This window comes from Leucopleurus acutus, assembly GCF_964270905.1.
Source record: "Leucopleurus acutus genome assembly, chromosome: 15".
Taxonomy (NCBI): Eukaryota; Metazoa; Chordata; class Mammalia; order Artiodactyla; family Delphinidae; genus Leucopleurus; species Leucopleurus acutus.
Window position 1 is genome coordinate 12,006,524 of NC_139157.1, and position 17,861 is coordinate 12,024,384.

At 42.7% G+C, this 17,861-nt stretch overlaps 1 protein-coding gene across 1 annotated transcript in view; it reads right to left on the reverse strand.

The window, feature by feature from the left end:
* TIAM2 (TIAM Rac1 associated GEF 2) overlaps nucleotides 1-17,861 on the reverse strand; it is a 113,493-nt gene that overhangs the window by 66,733 nt on the left and 28,899 nt on the right. Inside the window, exons 6-12 of the mRNA XM_082856050.1 lie at nucleotides 16,869-17,054; nucleotides 16,007-16,153; nucleotides 13,013-13,084; nucleotides 5,533-5,694; nucleotides 4,036-4,140; nucleotides 3,776-3,854; nucleotides 229-321 (exon numbers count right to left, since the gene is read on the reverse strand). Of these exons, the coding sequence (XP_082712176.1) occupies nucleotides 229-321; nucleotides 3,776-3,854; nucleotides 4,036-4,140; nucleotides 5,533-5,694; nucleotides 13,013-13,084; nucleotides 16,007-16,153; nucleotides 16,869-17,054 (844 nt within the window). The remainder of the gene's footprint in view (nucleotides 1-228; nucleotides 322-3,775; nucleotides 3,855-4,035; nucleotides 4,141-5,532; nucleotides 5,695-13,012; nucleotides 13,085-16,006; nucleotides 16,154-16,868; nucleotides 17,055-17,861) is intronic.

Genomic DNA, 17,861 nt, shown 5'->3' on the forward strand with positions numbered 1-17,861 from the left:
TACTCTCTCTCTCTCTTTCAAAACCACACACACAAATGCTCTCTCTAGGTATACATATAGGTGTGTATGGAGATGGAGATGCGTTTTCAATTCAACTATTAAGTTTACTTTCTTTAAAATTCTAGGAGAAACTGTTTTCCGACAAAATCATAAGAAAATTTCACTAGCCAGACTGCACTGCACCGCACAGAATTAAGAGAGAACAGAGACACCGTGAGCCTCACGGACCTTCCCCATATGCCGGGCCACCCGGGAGAACATCGCTTATAAAAATACGGCTGAGGTGCTGATGCCCGTCCACCTGCGCAGTCACTGCGAAGCCTAGGAACGAAAATAAAAGGAGAAAACGAGTCTAAATTCATCACACTAAATCAATGGGCAGTACTTCCTTGACCATCTATTCTCATAAGTATGGTATGTTTAGAAAGTCTAAATTACAACTATTTTGATATCTAGCAGGGGCAGAAAAAGGGGAATGTGTCAGATCTAAAGGTATAAGAAAAATGAGTGCACAGCCTCGTTCAAAAGTTGAGACAATCTATCCATGTTCAGAGCAGCATTATTCGCAACAGCCAGAAGGTGGAAGCAACCCAACTGTCCATGGACAGAGGAATGGAAAAACAGAACGTGGTAGAGACATACAAGGGAATATCTTCACTCAGAAAAAGGAAGAAAATTCTGACACACGCTACAACACAAACCTTGAGGACATCATGCTACATGAAATAAGCCAGCCACAAAAGAACAAATACTGTATGATTCCACTTATATGAGGGACTAGAGCAGTCAAATTTATAGAGACAAAAAACAGAAGGTTGGTTGCCAGGTGCTGAGGGAAGAAGGAACGGGAAGTTATTGTTTAACAGAGTCCCGGTTTTGCAAGACAAAAACAGTTCTGCAAATAGGTGCTGTTAATGGTGACACAACAATATGAATGTATTTAATGTCACTGAATCGTCATTTTAACCATTCTTAACAATCGTTATGAAGGTAAACTTTATGTTATGGGTAGTTTACCACAATTTAAATGTTTTTTAATTTTTTTAAAAAGTTGAGACAAAATATAGTCTTACTAAAATAAATTAAGTTCTCGCTTCAATACAAAATATTTGTTCAGAAACAACTCTATATGGGGCTAGGCAACCAGGAGAGACGGCCCTTCTCTGAATGCATCACCCTCTGTACTCCATGCCCTTGAGTGTGATTCCATGGTGGGAACACACACTTCCATGTCTTGGTCCCATAACACTGGGAGTTCCTTGACAATAGGAAGAAAGGCATGTCCCCTGTTTCTTCTGTGCTCCGGCAGAGCCCAGAAGATTGTGGTCACCAAAAAGTATCTTTTCAAGTATCTTCCTTCAGTCATTCAAATGCAAAGAAGATTCACCAACGGGGACTGTGGAGAGTAGAGTAAAGGCCAATAGAAACACAGACAACATGCTCAGTGGGCTTCAGAGGAAAAACCAACATAACACTTGGGGCCAAACAGATGACGTAAAATTAAGAAACAAAGAACATGTCAATTTTATCAAGTACAAAAAGAACAAATCATAAAACGGAAATCTTAACATATTACAATGACTAGGATTTAATCAGCTTGAGTCACTTTAAGCAAAATAATTATGTCAATATATCTAACACGAAATAATCTTTCTACGGAGATATTTACTGACCATTATATAATTATCAAGTTCCTATGGTAAAAGGCAAAAGATAGGAAGGAACTTTAAGACACGAACACAGTCTATAAAGAGCTCAAAGCCAAGTTTAAACACAGACAGACAGAAATGCAAGAATTAAATGCTACCAAGTGAATGGCCGCTTCCTTGAAGGCGCTGTCACGTGGAACCTCTTAGCCTCAGCATCCTGAACTGATAGAGTTAAACAAATAGCACTTTCTTTGAAACTTTCAGCCTTCAAGAACCAGTCACCTCAAGATCTCAACATCATGATCTCTGCCTGTTGCAGCACCAAAAGTAGAAGCCCGAGATGCAATCGCTCTCTTGTTAGGTGTGGTTCTCAGCATGACAGGCATTTGTGCTTGTTCGGGGGTGTATGCACGACAGAGAAATGGACAGATGTGACTCTGAAGGGCCTCCTGAACCAAACCTTGCCCTGAAAACGTTTGTGCTATTGAGGTTCAGAACTGAGCTTTGGTGTCTGAAAGTTCCCAAGAAACAGTAAATAGGGTAGTTTCATGGTCTTGGTTATTTCCCTGTAAATAGGAACAAATTGATATACTATGTTAAATGGAAAACAAAACGTTTTCTTCACAACAAATAATGCACTGAAAAATGCCGTCTGTAATTTGCATTTGCTAGTTAGAAAGAAGGTCAAAGAAGTGAGATGGCTGAACTTTGCATAAGTAATATTTCATAGTTTCAGAATTCTCAATAGGAAGAAGAAAACTTGCCCAGAATCCTAGGAAACTGCCACTGTTCAGTTATAATCACAGCCTCCTGCATCACTGAGGAGTCTTTTCTCCATATTTTTAATGGATTTTTGTTTTGTTATCTCCCAAGTTAATACTGCACCTAGATATTAAATACAGTTGGTCAAAAAATAAAACTTATCTCTTTGTGGGGGAAAATGTTTAGAAAAACGTATCCGATGTATCTAACGTTGAAATGGAGAAAACGTTTAATGTAAAAAAAATACTTTATATTGACATTGAAATGGAGAAGAGGGGCTTCCCTGGTGGCGCAGTGGTTAAGAATCCACCTGCCAATGCAGGGGACACGGGTTCGAGCCCTGGTCCGGGAAGATCCCACATGCCACGGAACAACTAAGCCCGTGCACCACAACTACTGAGCCTGCGCTCTACAGCCTGCGAGCCACAACTACTGAGCCCACGTGCCACAACTACTGAAGCCTGTGTGCCACAACTACTGAGCTTGCGCTCTGGAGCCCACGAGCCAGAACTACTGAAGCCCGTACACCTAGAGCCCATGCTCCACAACAAGAGAAGCCACTGCGATGAGAAGCCCCCGCACACCACAATGCAGAGCAGCCCCCGCTCACTGCAACTAGAGAAAGCCTGGGCGCAGCAACAAAGACCTAGCGCAGACAAAAATAAAGAAAGAAATAAAGTTATTAAAAAAAAAAAAGAATTGAAATGGAGAAGAGATTTAATGTTTAACAAAAACAATCTTTATATTAACTGAGTAACATCTCCATGGTGAGAAGTACTATATTAAATATAAACCCATTATGTAAGTTAAATAAATAAACGCTATGAAGTGATCTGGGTAACACTGACCCTTAATTGTTAAACTGAAGGCAAAGCAATCAGATAAGCCTTCTTCAAGAAAGTCAGACTTTCAGTTAGTTCTTGAAGGACAGGTCAGATTTACATACTCAGAGAGGAGGGACTGGGGGAGGGAGAAATGAGGGGAGCCGTCCAGGTGAGTGAAAAGCTAAGAGCGAAGACACTGAGACAAAAAGAACTGTTACATGAGTCAGAAGTCGATCAGCTTAGAACTGCCCCAGCACACTATAAATCCATTGTCTTGTTATTATCACCATCATTTCAAATTTCTCTTCAATTTTTACATTCATCTCTTTTAATTACTTTGGCATTTTTAACTAATAGTAATACATACCTTTTAGCCTACTAATATAAACAAACAGAAATGAAGAAAGAGAAAGGAAGCTCAGAAACTATTGTCATAGCTTCTGAAAATGTAAAGAAAAAATATTAGGGGCAAAGATACTGGGGCAAGCTAGGCAAGGATGGACCAGACAGTTCTCTGATGAGGGTGTTCCTTAACCTTACCGAAGTCAGACACGCCCCCGGTCTTTGTGAGCTGCACGTCATAAACATTTAGTGGAAAGACTTCTATTTCATCATAAACCTACAAAAGGTAAAAACCAAAATCAGAGGATTTGATGTCATAATATCTGGAAATTTATTTTGATTGTTTCCAAACCAGATGCCAATTTAAACAGAACTTTCCCCCCAGATTACGTATTTTTAAAATTAAGGGGCCCCAGGTGGGGTTCAGATGTCCCTTTCTGAAGCCAAAGCCCACTCACCTGCTCTTGCATGTATTCATACGGTGCAGGAATACTGTACTCAACGTTCTCATCCACTAATTTTCGAAGTTGTAGGCCATAGTGGCTAGGTTCCAACTGCCTCATCTACAAAGAAAAAGACAATTATTCAGATGTTGCATGTTCTTTCTAAATGCATCACTGTTCATTAAAAATCAAAGTGGAAATTTCTAAAAGAAATATATAATTTGCTGAGTTTAAATCTACATAAGAGCTCAAATTTAAGTACGCAAAAAAGAAAAAAAGGGACAAATAATTATTTTTAAGGTTTTCTCTAAATGATACTGCTTATCACTAAAAGCAAGAGAGGTAATTTGAAGAAGTATGGTCATAGATATCTGATAGTGGAATATATCTCATCATCATCAAGTGCTCTCTTTTTATAGACAGACTGTACCTAACTTTAAGTTGTTTCCTGTTACTGAAGTAGGGAAATTTGTGAAATGTCAACCATCGCATATTCTACAGACTTCAGAATTAGGAATTTCCTATTCCAACCACTTTTCACAAGAAAAGGTGTATACACGCACACACTCTCTCTCAGACACATTTTCAACAATGACAAATTATCTCAGGCCTCTGTTCTAATTGGGTCTAATTCACCCACTACTTCTGACCTCCTCTATCAGAATGCTTACCAACTTAATAAGTAATATCATTGCTATCGAACAATATTGTTTGCTTTCTTAATAAACACGTGACATAATGGAGTGAAAGGAAATTAAATTCATGATTATAACCTGTGTGTATAAATGTCTGGAATCCTAAGGCGTAAGTCAGTGACAAAGGAGGACTGAAATGGACGATGATCTAGTAAGTCAGTGTTCGTGGTAAAGAGTTACCAAACTCTACATGACTTTTTTACCATTTCACGTATTTGCATTTTCTCTGCAAAGTTAAAAATATTTCAGCTCTACTGCGCCATCTGGTGGTCTGAAAGCATCTGATCTGATGCTGCTGAGTCGGCTTCATGGATCTCAGAGGGCTCTCTTGAAAATGCATCATAAACTTCCTTTTCAAAATAAAACCCAGTTTGAATAATGAATAAAACACCATCTCATAACAATCTCCATGAAGCAACTGTGGATGGGACCAAGTAACTCATTTAATCTGGAGAAACGTGATAAAACTATTTAGGATCAAATCAAAATAATTCAAAGTTTACACCACTTTCTCATAGAGCACCATCTCTAAGTACCCTAAATAACAACAGCCTTCATAATTATCCCAGATATAGAGGTATATATAGAATTCCAGTAAGATAGCTCAGGTTCTTCATGAAGGCAAGGGGTCACGACTTATCCTAAGACATGAAGGAAGAGAATGCTAATAATTAATGTGTTAATTAACAAATACGTTCATTGGTTCCTTCGTGTAGAAAGTGAGGTCTTAAACACCGCTCAAACTTAGAAGGCACGGGAGGGCGATGTGAACGATTATTTCCATTCAGAAGTATATTTCTACCGCAAAATCCACTACCTTGCACGCCAAGGTCAGAATATCTTCTACTCTGTGTTCCGGCTTGATCATCACGGTCACAGCTTGATGGTCCTGAAACTGAACGTCAGTCTGGCTCTCCCATGAGCCGTCTCGGGGAACACGGTCTACTGCTGACCCGTATATGTGCAGCAGGTCATCCACCTGTTTTTAGATCCCAAAGGAAAAGGTGGACAGACTTGATAAGCAAATGATGGAAACTATTGGGAAAATGCCCCCTTAATTTACAGTTAGCCATTTCACACTCCTCGCATCCTGGCTTCTCATGACCCTCTGGGGCAGACAAGCCTGGGATTTCCTCATTTGTTTAACCCACGTGCAACTGAAGCCCTGGGAGGCTGAGCAAAGTCAATCAACTCCTCCTCCCGAGTTCTAGCCACTATGCCTTAGCCCCAGTTAGAACCCTGCAGTCACTGACGGGCCGCTTAGTATCTCCTCTTACTGCTCTAGAAATTGCCGGCTGACTGGGGCACAGTGAAATCTGCATCTAAGCCATGATCCCAGTGAATTTCAGATACACTCTCATCCATGGCCTCTGACACCCGCCTGCATTCTAACCATGAGCTGTGTTTAACTTAATCCAAGCACCTTTCTCTTCTCTCTTATTTCTACTTGTTTTTTTTAAATTAACCCCTAATCCTGGGCTAAATGGTTTTCCATCCTTCAGCTATTTCACATCTAGACACACTTTTAGAAATCATCCCCAAACATACCACCTCTCACAAACTTTTCCCAGGGAAGTTTTGTTTCCTAAACGTCACCATCACAGTAACTCCATGACCTCATGCTAATATGTACTTCTGTAATTTATAAACAAAAATAAATAACATTCATTAAGCAACTCAGAAATGTTTCCCTCTGCTTAGGTTCTCACATTAGTCTGACGGTAAAGACAAGACTTGGGGATTTAAATCAAAAGACTGATGTTCAAGTCACAAACTCTACCACTTCCCCAGCCGCAACAGGACATTTCCCTTGCTGAGCCCTGACTTCTATTTTGTAAGAGGGGATACTGTTAATATAATACAATTGCTTAAGTTGACTAATTAATAATACAAATTTTGTGAGCAAAGGAGATCACAGAAGCCAAAACACCTTACACACCAGAAAACGTTACATTCAGATCCAACACTATCACATTATTATATCCCATGTATCATACACTAAAGTTGTCATTGATGCCTGACTTTACTTTGAATTCTATGCATTTTTTAAAAACCACAAAGCAAAAGATCCTCCTGTATAGGATCAAAATACTAGAATACATACAGTAAAGAAATTTAAAAAAGAAAAAAAAAAAACAGGTTTAGGCAAAGAAAGGGAAGAATCAATCTTCCTGTGTTGTCTTTTTAAATGTGGTGCTCGCTCATCTTTAAAGTGGCATTTCTGGATCTGTCACTTTCTGTACATTTTCCTGGAAAGATGATCACAGCCTAGAATGAAAATGAACCTCATGTGCCAAAGCAAAAGGGAGAGAGAGAGAGAGAGAGAGAGAGAACCAGATGCCCGGAGCACGCAGGGAACCAGCATGGACACCAGTTTCCCCTGGTGCACGGCATTTCCCCTGTAGGGTCCCATCTCACATGGGTCACATTTTCTTCTCTGGTTAAATAAACCTCCAGGCACTTCTGCTCATGTGAGCAGGGACTTCACGTGCATCTGCAACAAGCAGGCACTGCCTTAAAGGCGCAGAACCCGCCTCTCAAACTACGCTTGCTCAGAATCAAATGAAAACCCCAGCAGAGGTCACTGTGGAGTAAGAAACCACAAAGAGCCCGTCCAAGAGGAAGTCAAATCGCCCCGACTGCCACTGCAAAGCAATTCAGGTCTGCACTTAACAGGAAAGGCGTGATCTAGGATGGCCCGCTGGGGGAGGGATGGGGAAATACAAATTCACAACTACCCTCCCCTGCCCTCCTGTCCACCCCAGAGAGACCATACTACACACTGCCCGTTCACTCACCATTCACAACCCTCTGCGGTCGGCACTGTCCCAACCCTCCATTTAACAAGTGAGAATCATGAGGCTCAGAAAATTCTAGAAACTTGCCCACGCTCCCACAGGAAGCTGTGACTGTCGTACTGTGGGGATCTGAACCCTGGAAGCCGGGCTGGAGCCTCTGCTCCCTGCCGCTGCACTACAGAAATACCAGCCCGGCAGTCAGTTACCTCTCGCAAAATGGACACAAGCCAACTTGCTGGACTCTCTGGCGTTACTCTGGACGCACGGCATGTTCTGGCTCCCCTGACACCTCCACAAAGCAGCAGCGCTCTCCTGCCTCCAGACCCCTGGTCACCTCCACCTCCTTCCCCTGCTTTACCCTCCTCACAGCTTCTGTGCTGAAACTACATAGACCTTTCAACCTTATTTCAAACACTGCCCCCTTCTTGTGAAGTGTCTCCTGCTCTCTTCGCCCCCTAACCCCAATTCCACTCAGACGCATCTACACCCCAACGTCCCGGTACAGCACTTAGCGAAGCCCAGCCCACTTGACAGTCATTTCTAGGCTGCTCCCACGCCCCCAGGTGCTGAGATGAATGACAACAGAGGCTCCGTCTTGCTCGTTCTCAGTCTCTTTCAGCCCTCCACACAGTGAGTGTGTCCTGCGCCCAGAACACACCCAAGCCAGGGATGTTGAATTGGATGCAACGAGAAATTCACAGTCACACACAGGCTTGGAAAGTAAAGGCTGTCCATTTTCAGTATCCTATTCCAATCTATTTACACAGCGTCAAGTTCTTAATCCTCCCTAAAGTTTCCAGAAAAAGAACTAAGAGCGGATTACTGAAGGGGAAGAAGTTCTAGGCTAGGGAAAAGCGTGCAGGCAAACTAAGAGATGCAAAGGACAAGAGATGTTCACATTCTATTCGATGAAACAAGGTTTTGTGCCTACAGTGCTCTGAGGAATCATTCTGAGTCTACACTGTTGACCTAAGATCAACTGAAGGACAAATGAGACGATGCCTATCAAAGCCAAGGCCATGGAAGGTTCAGATCCTCTCAAGAGATCCTACAGTGAACATTTATGTGTAATTTTTTCCTGTGCATCTCACACACTCTCACAACACACACCCCCTAGAAATGTACGCAATTAAAGAAAGGTAAAATCTGGCCATTCAAAGGAAGCCATGAGGATGTAGAATTGATTCGTCAATTAGAACCAGAAAAAGAAAAGGCTACTTGGTGCTTACAGATCTCCTAGGCTGTTGGAAGATGTACCCACTTGGAGAAAACAACTGGACCGATTCCCTCAAGGCTCAATGTTATCCATGCTGAAATCACATGCTTTATTTTCAATAAGCCAGATAAGATATTCTCCTACATTGTTTTTCATAAAAGGAACAGGGAATCGTGAAAATAAGCCCAGCAAGTTGATGTATCTGGAAAACTCCTTTCTCTGCTTAGCCTTAAAGGTGCTACATTAATCTTCTAACCACCCACCCAGAAGTCCCCGGTTGGCCACCTCTGCTGAGACCCCTGTATACTCCTCCCACCCACTCCATCCCCCCTCCCCACAGAATTAAGTTTCCCATCAGCCTGTTCAAGGTTTCCAGTTCCTGGAGAAGACAAATGAAACAGCAAAAAAATATAACAAACAGACAATGTGGGTCAAATCCCAGCCTTGTCAGGGCTGGTTATCTCACGTCTCTGGGCTTCTTTCTATTTCTTCACCTTTACAAGGGGCTAAAGCACGCCAGCCTCATGGAGAAATCAGGAGATGGGTGTGAGGAATGGCATCTGAAGGTACTACATGAACTGTAAAGAGCCATAAACAACGTCAAAGATCTTTTTTGAAGTTCAGTGTGGACTGTGGAATTACACTATAGTAAGCTTGACCACCGCAATTCAACAATGGCCACTATAAAGAACCGCATGAGAATCACCCCTTGTTTCAAAACCCTGGGGAATCATGGTGACTACGGGTGCCCAGACCACCGCGTGGTCCAGCGCTGAGCGGCCACGCACAAAACGCAACATCACTGAACCGCAGCCGAGGCCACTGCGGCCACTACAGTTAAGGTTTGCAAATCACTTCCGCCCTCAGGGTAGGGCAACTTCCACAGAAGCATTTCTTATTACTATCATATTAATGGTCCTGAAAGCACATGTCAAATTACTTCTGCCCCGTGTGCCTCAAGGAGAGAACACTGAAACTCCGCGGGTTCTCACAGCAGATGCGTTTGGAGCAAATGGCTCATAATTACTGCCGGGATCGGTGAAGGGGAGTGGGCAGCAAAACCACGACCTGGCTGTGGCCAAGGGGCCCCCACCGCAGTCGCTGATAAAAAGGGAGGCCTGTTAGCAAGTGAGATGAGAAGAGAACACGAAAGGAGTTACGCGCTCTTGGCTGTCTTAACAACAGCAAAATGTCACAGAGGAGGTGGTGTTTATTTCCTTCTTGGGCCGAGGCCCAAACATCAGTTGATATGAAAGGGAAACAAAGACCTATCTATGTACTATCCATCTGTGCACGTACGGATGTTATGTACGGTTCCAGACTAAATGTTCTATTTAAACAGACCCGAGTTATGGTCAAGAGTAAGCGGTTTCATTCATAGCTTCCATTTAAAAAAAAAACAACATTAGCGGGTTTTTTTTTTCCAGTTTGGAGCTAACGACTGATGTGACAATACTTCATTCACTCACTGCCGCAGAAAGTTGGGACACCCCAAGCCAATTTTCCAGGAGAGAGAGCCAAGGCCCAGGGCTCCACGGCAACTGCAATGAAACTTCTGGGGTAGCTGCCATCCAGAGCCTCCTCAGGGAGTTGTTGCCACAATCTCCATAACAAACATCTCCCTTCACACGTTGACGGAGACTCATTATTACTCACCAAGAAGTACCCTAGGAAAAGCTTTCGTTTTTGGCTGGCCAAAGTGTCCTTTAAAAAATGCTCAAATAAGGGCTTCCCTGGTGGCGCAGTGGTTGAGAGTCCGCCTGCCGATGCAGGGGACACGGGTTTGTGCCCCGGTCTGGGAAGATCCCACATGCCGCGGAGCGGCTGGGCCCGTGAGCCATGGCCGCTGAGCCTGCGCATCCGGAGCCTGTGCTCCGCAACGGGAGAGGCCACGACAGTGACAGGCCCGCGTACCGCCAAAAAAAAAAAAAAAAAAAAGCTCAAATAAGACTGGCCTTATTCCAACCTTAACAGATTTCAAATTAAGGTGACTCACTGTTGGACGGTTATATGACGCACCGATTAGAATAGAATATTCTTAAATACCCGTGACCTCCTCCCTCCCCACACTCAGGAACGACTGCCTTTCTGTGTGACGCTAATGGACACAATACACTGTTTACAAACAGACGTTTTGTGCAAGTTATAAATATTCCCCAAGAACGATTAGCAAAGGAAAACTAGTGGAATGAAATATTAATTATTCAACCAGCTACAGGCAGAATTTTAAGTCCCAGAGACATAAAAAACCAAATACCCTTCATTCTAGCTGCAACTCACTTAAACATAGTTATCTGAGTACTACAGTACAGAAATGATAAACACACCATTAAAATAGCCCTATATGTTAAAGGAATTTCTTCACTGTTGCTACAGCAGAAGCAATGTTTAGTTAAAACAAATAGGGATAAATGTTTAAATACATATGCCTAAAAAAAAGGATGCGATAATTTTCTCCTCTCACTCGTTCCAGCGCCAGTGGGACTTGTCAATTAAATCACAAGAAGATCATTTGTTAATTAAAGCCCAATTTAAATAAACACTAAGCTTAATTCTGACCATTAATGGCTATTTTAGCAAAAATTTATTTTCAAAGTCCAACATAAGTTCTGTTAATAGAAAGTGCTTTGATGATACAATTTCTAAACTCTCAAAGTAGGAATTTTAAATTATTATTTAATGCTGGAAGACATACGAAAATTATGGGTTTTCATTACAGATCAAACAGCTCTTCTCAACCATTAAAGGGCTCCATCTAATATAGACAAATAAGAGGCAAATTTATTAAGCTATATTATATCCTTAGCAGTGAGCCATGGATTGAGAACACACACACCATCAAGGGTCCTAGTTACAAGTTTGCTTGGGAGACATGACATATATACACTTGGTGGGATGACTGCCCATAAAAGATTGTAAGAACCAAGTAAATAATAGTGAAATAATTTTTTTTAATCAAGCAAAATCCCTGGTGGACAGTGTATTTTGATCTGATTTTGAAATAAGCTCTGCATGTATATAGAAATAAAGGGGCAGGGAATGGAAATTACGAAAAGTCCACCATTTTGATGGTGTGTTTTATAAAAAAGGAAGGTATGGGTCTGGCTTCCTCAGGGCCCCGTTTGGTCAAAGCTGGCCAAAGGAGGGCACAGAGACCAGCTAGAAGCAGTGCCCATGACACAGCCTCCGGGCACAGGCACCCCATCTCATGACCTGCCCTCTGGCAGCCCCTGACCTCTGTGAGTGGGAGGTCAGGGTAGGGTTCTGAGCAGAGGTTCTCTACCCCATTTCAGGACACCTCGGGCAGAGCTGCCCCCCAGAGTGGTCTCTATAATAACCATGGAACTGAGCCCACGCTCAGCACCCACGGTTGGGCCAACCTCCCATGGAGGCAGAATAGGTAGTTGTCTATGGTGTATATTTTAGGATCACCAGAAAGTTCCTCACTCACCTCCCCCCAGACCCATCACTGGGTCTAACACTCCACCATTCCTCAGATTTTTCAAACTATGGCCAAGTGACTGAATTATCCCAATTAATTTGTTAAGTAATACTGCCTACTTCTGCAACAGCACATTAAGTTTGTCCAAGCCGTTAAAATCATGTTTCAACCTCAACAAAGAGTTTAGTGGTTTATTGGACATAAAACCTAAGAGAAAATAATTTGGTGAAGCAGATGATAAGAGAAATAGATCGTAACATGAAACACAGCTTTAAGGGGAGACACAGCTTTGTGTCTTTCAAAAAGACACAAAGAAGAGGCATGAGCTCACCCAGACCACCTTCACCCTACTCCAGAATTCCATTCAGAAATGGTTCTGAGGATTTACTCGGTCAGAAGCTGTCCTGGGGACTAGACGGGGCCCCTGTATTCAGCTCCACTGAGGGCACCAAAGGCTACTGATTCGCAGCATGATTTAATATGTGTGTGAAGCCCCCTGACACCCTAAGAGGAAAATGCAAGTTTGGAGTCACCGAACTCTCAAATGACGGTAAGAACTGCTGAGGAATAGGGATGAATAAATGAAAGTTGCTATTTTGAACTGAAGTTGCTTTAGTCTAGCTATACCACTTTGAAGACGGAGTTATCATGAGTTTAGATACCTTCAAAAATACTTGGCATTCTGCAAACATCTTTCACCTACTCGGGACCATCTGAGTTCTAACTTTACAGTATTTTCAACAGATTCAGGTAAAGATTCAGAACTAGCATCCCCTCATTAACTTAGCATTTGTGTCATCCAAGTAAAAATAAGATGGCTACCATCTACAGCAACGTTTACCTCACTGGAGTTATTGGAGCTTTGAGGTAGCTGAGTTCCAGAAAATCCATGGCTGCCACTTGAATCAAATATCTGATAGGCAGGAGGGAAAAAAAGACTAATGAAATGGCTCTGCAATATTCGTTTGGTGGCTACCCTTTCTCAATATTGAAAAATTTAAGGGCTATGACATTTGATAAGATCTTCATATTGCAATGCGTACTATTTACTACTCTACTACATGTAAAGTTTTAACTTTAAAGTTGCTTTTTTTCTTCCCATATGGTTACATATTTTACTTTTCTATGATACATATTATTCAAGCCACCCTGGATATTCCTGATGCTGCTTTTACCAAGAAGTACACGTTTCTGAAGATGTAGAAATCAGAGTTAGCAAAGCCACCAAAATCAAGCTTATAACTGTTTTATAAATGTGCGTAGAAGAAATATTGGGAAGAAATAAAGCTAAATATTAAAAGTGGCTGTGTTTGGGTAGAGGGACTAGGAAAAATTTCCTTTACTTTTTCCAATTTTTCTCTTCTAGATTTTGTAGTAGAATACTAAACATTAACAAACAGGCCATTTACACATTTACGGACACCTACTACCCCAACTGCATTCAGTTATATAAATACCAGTGTCATATCTTTTTAAAACAAAAATGTTCAACCAAATGCTTTTGTTTCTCAAGGAATCTTACATTAAGGGCATTTACTACATATGATGGGGTAAAAACCATATTAGGGTCATATCTAATTGCTAAATGTCAACATTTTATAAGCAAATTATCAAGATATTTATCATTGTCATTTAATTATACAGAATTGGCCACCTTGATTAAAATCAGAATTTGCCTCAAAGACATTATTTAAACTTCAGAGAAGTTGAATTCAAAAACATAAACCCAGCATCAGCCAATGGTTTATAGTTAACTATAGTCTATAACGAGGAAATACATTTCCATTTATAACCAACAAATGATTACTTTCACAACTAAAGTACAAATAGAACCACAATTTTTTTTAATAAATGCATTTATTTAATTTATTTTTTTGGCTGCGCTGGGTCTTTGTTACTGCGCACGAGCTTTCTCTAGTTGCGGCGAGCGGGGGCTACTCTTTGTTGCGGTGCGCAGGCTTCTCATTGCGGCGGTTTCTCTTGTTGCGGAGCACGGGCTCTAGGAGCGTGGGCTTCAGTAGTTGTGGCACATGGGCTCAGCAGTCGTGGCTCGTGGGCTTAGTTGCTCCACGGCATGTGGGATCTTCCTGGACCAGGGCTCGAACCCGCATCCCCTGAATTGGCAGGCAGATTCCTAACCACTGCGCCACCAGGGAAGTCCAGAACCACAATTTTTAAATGTGATATTCTTTCCAATTGTGAGTATACAAAAACAGTGGCCAAGTAAAAGGGATTCCATGTGAGTCTGCCCTCTTTCAGTCAATCAATCCATGTCCCACCACCTCCAGCTTTATTGTTTTAGGACGGGTCAAAGAAGTTGATTCTATCCCTGTTACTCACCTATTTCACAAAACTGTTATGCACAATCAAATGTGTATATCCATATAAAATTAGAAAATAAAGTTCATAAAATGTGACCCTCTCTGCCAGCATATTCAGAATAACAGCAACCCGTCAGAAGTAAAAACAAGAACTTCCTTGAACTTCATCACAACTCACTTCCCAACTCACTTAAACAATCAGATCATTTTGTGATAGCTCATCTTTTCAACAGTCTTTCAAAAAATAATAATCCTAAAACATATCACTCAGCAACATAAAAATCATGATCATACACTGTATTAACAGCATTAGGAAATACTTCAGATATGAGTGTTCAAAATGTTCTGAAAACAATTCACTGTCCTTGGGCCACATTTCAACAATAAGCACTCAGGCTTTTTTTTTTTTTTTTTTTTGCGGTACGTGGGCCTCTCACCGCTGTGGCCTCTCCCGCTGCGGAGCACAGGCTCCGGACGCGCAGGCTCAGCGGCCATGGCTCACGGGTCCAGCCGCTCCGCGGCATGTGGGATCTTCCCGGACCGGGACACGAACCCGTGTCCCCTGCATCGGCAGGCGGACTCTCAACCACTGCGCCACCAGGGAAGCCCACTCGGGCTATTTTTAACTTGACAAAATGTTGAAAGAGCCGCCTTTCCTCCAGAAAACTAAGCAGCAGCAATGGCCCAGTGTTGCAGCATCCAGGTAGACCAAGTCCCAGCCCTGCCTCTCGGCTGCTGCGTGAACATCCGGGGAAAGGAAGTGACTCAACCTCTCCGGGTCTCAGGCTCCTCATATGTAAAATGTGATGAAAAAACGCCTACTTTGTGTCATAAAGATGAAGTCAGCAAAGCCTCTGGCACCATCCACAGAATTTAGTTGCTGCTACTCTATTATTAATTTTACATGTTGGTTTTGGGGTTTTTTTTTTTTTAGTATATTTACAAAGTTCTACAATCATCACCACCGTCTAATTCCAGAATATTTTTTATCACTCCCCAAAGAAACTCCATATCCATTGGCAGTCATTCCCTATGCGCCCCTCCCCCCAGCCCTTGGCCATCACTAGTTACTTTCTGTCTCTATGGATGTGCCTATCCTGGACTTTTAATGTAAATGGAGTTATAAAACCTGTGGCCTTTTGTGTTTAGCTTCTTTCACTTAGCATCATGTTTTCAAGGTTCATCCACCTGGGAGCATGTATCAGCACTTTCTTCCTTTTTTTTCTTTAATATAAAATCTATGACAATTACTTCTAAAGGCTTCTTTTCTGATGATTCTTATTTTTGGGTTACCGTGCGCTGCAGATGTGAGCAAGGTGTGGATGCCTCTTTGGGAGTGCCGAAAAGAGACTGAGCAACTTGTGTGTTTCCATTTGAGGAAAAAATCCATGCTAAGACTGCATCCCTTTGAAGGAACTTTTATCTCATTCTGAAGGGGGATGAACATTTATGATTTATGGCATATCAAGGATTTCCCGCTAGGTCTGCTGTCCCTCCCATGCTGGCAAACTCACCTGAGTTATAGACGGTCTTTTCTCCTTTCCTTTTCTCGCGAGCGTGTCCAGCCCTTTTAATGAAGAAAATAAGCCCTTCTTGTGTCTTCCTCGCTGGGTCAGTGAGAGTGTCCTTTTCCGGAGAGCAGAGTCATCTCTAGAACATACCTAATTCAAAACAATTTAGAAAAATCTTAAGACGCCATTATTTAGATGACAGAGAGAATTAACCATTGCCCTAGAACAGGAGTAAAGCCCTGCCTGCCATAAATGTGTTCTGAGCAGCCCCCAAAACTGCTGCAGGTCTGACATACCAGGACCGCATCCACCACAGAGATGTCCCTTATCTGGATAAACACGTCTAGTTACAACATTCACATCTCTTCGGGGTGGACAGCAGGGTCAGCACAACAGCCCTCCGACCACCCGCCACCCCCCCCCCACCCCACCCCCGCTGAGCTAGTACTATCCACAGAAGCCACCTGCACAGGAGCGATTTCAGAAAACCCAGTGGGGCTCTCGGGAGAACAGATCAAACAACCTTCCATCAGCCCTTTAACTCTTCACACCATTGTTGCTACTCCTCGGGGATTCCACCTTCCTGACTGTACGAGGTGGAACAGACAGAAGGGCAGACGCAGATGTGAATATTTAATAACTGTGTATTAGGAGTTGGATTCCGAGAATGGGCAGCAAAGAAGCTGGGATGCTGGGACTTTGTAGCAGGACGCCAATCATCCCTCCCCCGGCGCCTGGCCCCTGGGTGGCCCTGGTCAGTTATTGGCTTAAGTCACAGCAGTGCTGAATGTCAACAGGCTGGAGAAAGGTGAGCACCCTCAGCGCTCCCCCTTCAGGCCGCTGAACAGCCTTCCTGGAAACTCACCAGAGCGTGGAAAGAGGAAACTGACAAGACGCCCAACCGGCCCAGGGCCAGCTTGGAGGGGCGGCTGGCAGCAGCAAGGAGGCTCTTGGGGTTCGGCAACTCCCCGCCTTGCAGGCTGGCCAGATAGCAGCGCATCCTGAACAGATCCATGTGAAATTTCTCCAGGTTCTGCTCCCACTGCTGGATCTGTTTAAGCAAGAATAGGACTAATTTAAATAAAAATGAGAAGTGCTCGTGGGTCAAATTGCAAACGTGACCCCTTTCACAAACTTTAAGGAAAAAGTCATTTCAGCTGGTGCTGCATGGTTGAAATGAGCCTTCCCTGCTCACCCCATCTCAAGCCCTCCTGCCCAAACACATGGGGTCGGACCGCACTGTACTTCATCAGGATGGCCAAAGACAAAACAAAGCCGGCGGTCCCAATACGGTGCCGTGCCATGGCCTCTGGAGAGCTCTAGCGCTGAAAACCAGGCTGACTTAGGGCAGGATGCACCACTGAAAGTCAGTTATTTCACTTTGTCTCATTTACATTCACAGCCTCTGATCTTAATCAGATTAACCGGTCTGCACACAAACAGATGCTGGCTGAATGGAGGCAAGTGGCTGCACATTTCTGTACATTCTGAGAATCACTTAAAATAACAAGCAGATGAACTGCAGGCAGAAGGACAAACAGAGCTTTTACTCCTATTTTAAGTACATTAGAGAAGAATCACCATCTACACATCTTTATTAAGACACATAAAATTATTTACACAACGGAAATTTCTACGTATTCTTCAAAACTTAAGTCATGAGTTGGTGAAGAAGTACAAACTCTGGGGGCCACTCTCCCTTCTTCCAAGAATGTCAAAGTATGTTCTGTGTTAAGTATTACCTTCACTTAAACATAAACGAATAGGTGAAGAAAGGCTCTAGTAAGTTGCCAACGTAGGGATTCAGAACAGAACAGAAAGCAGGGCTTCAAATGGTATTCAGAGCAATCTCGAAATT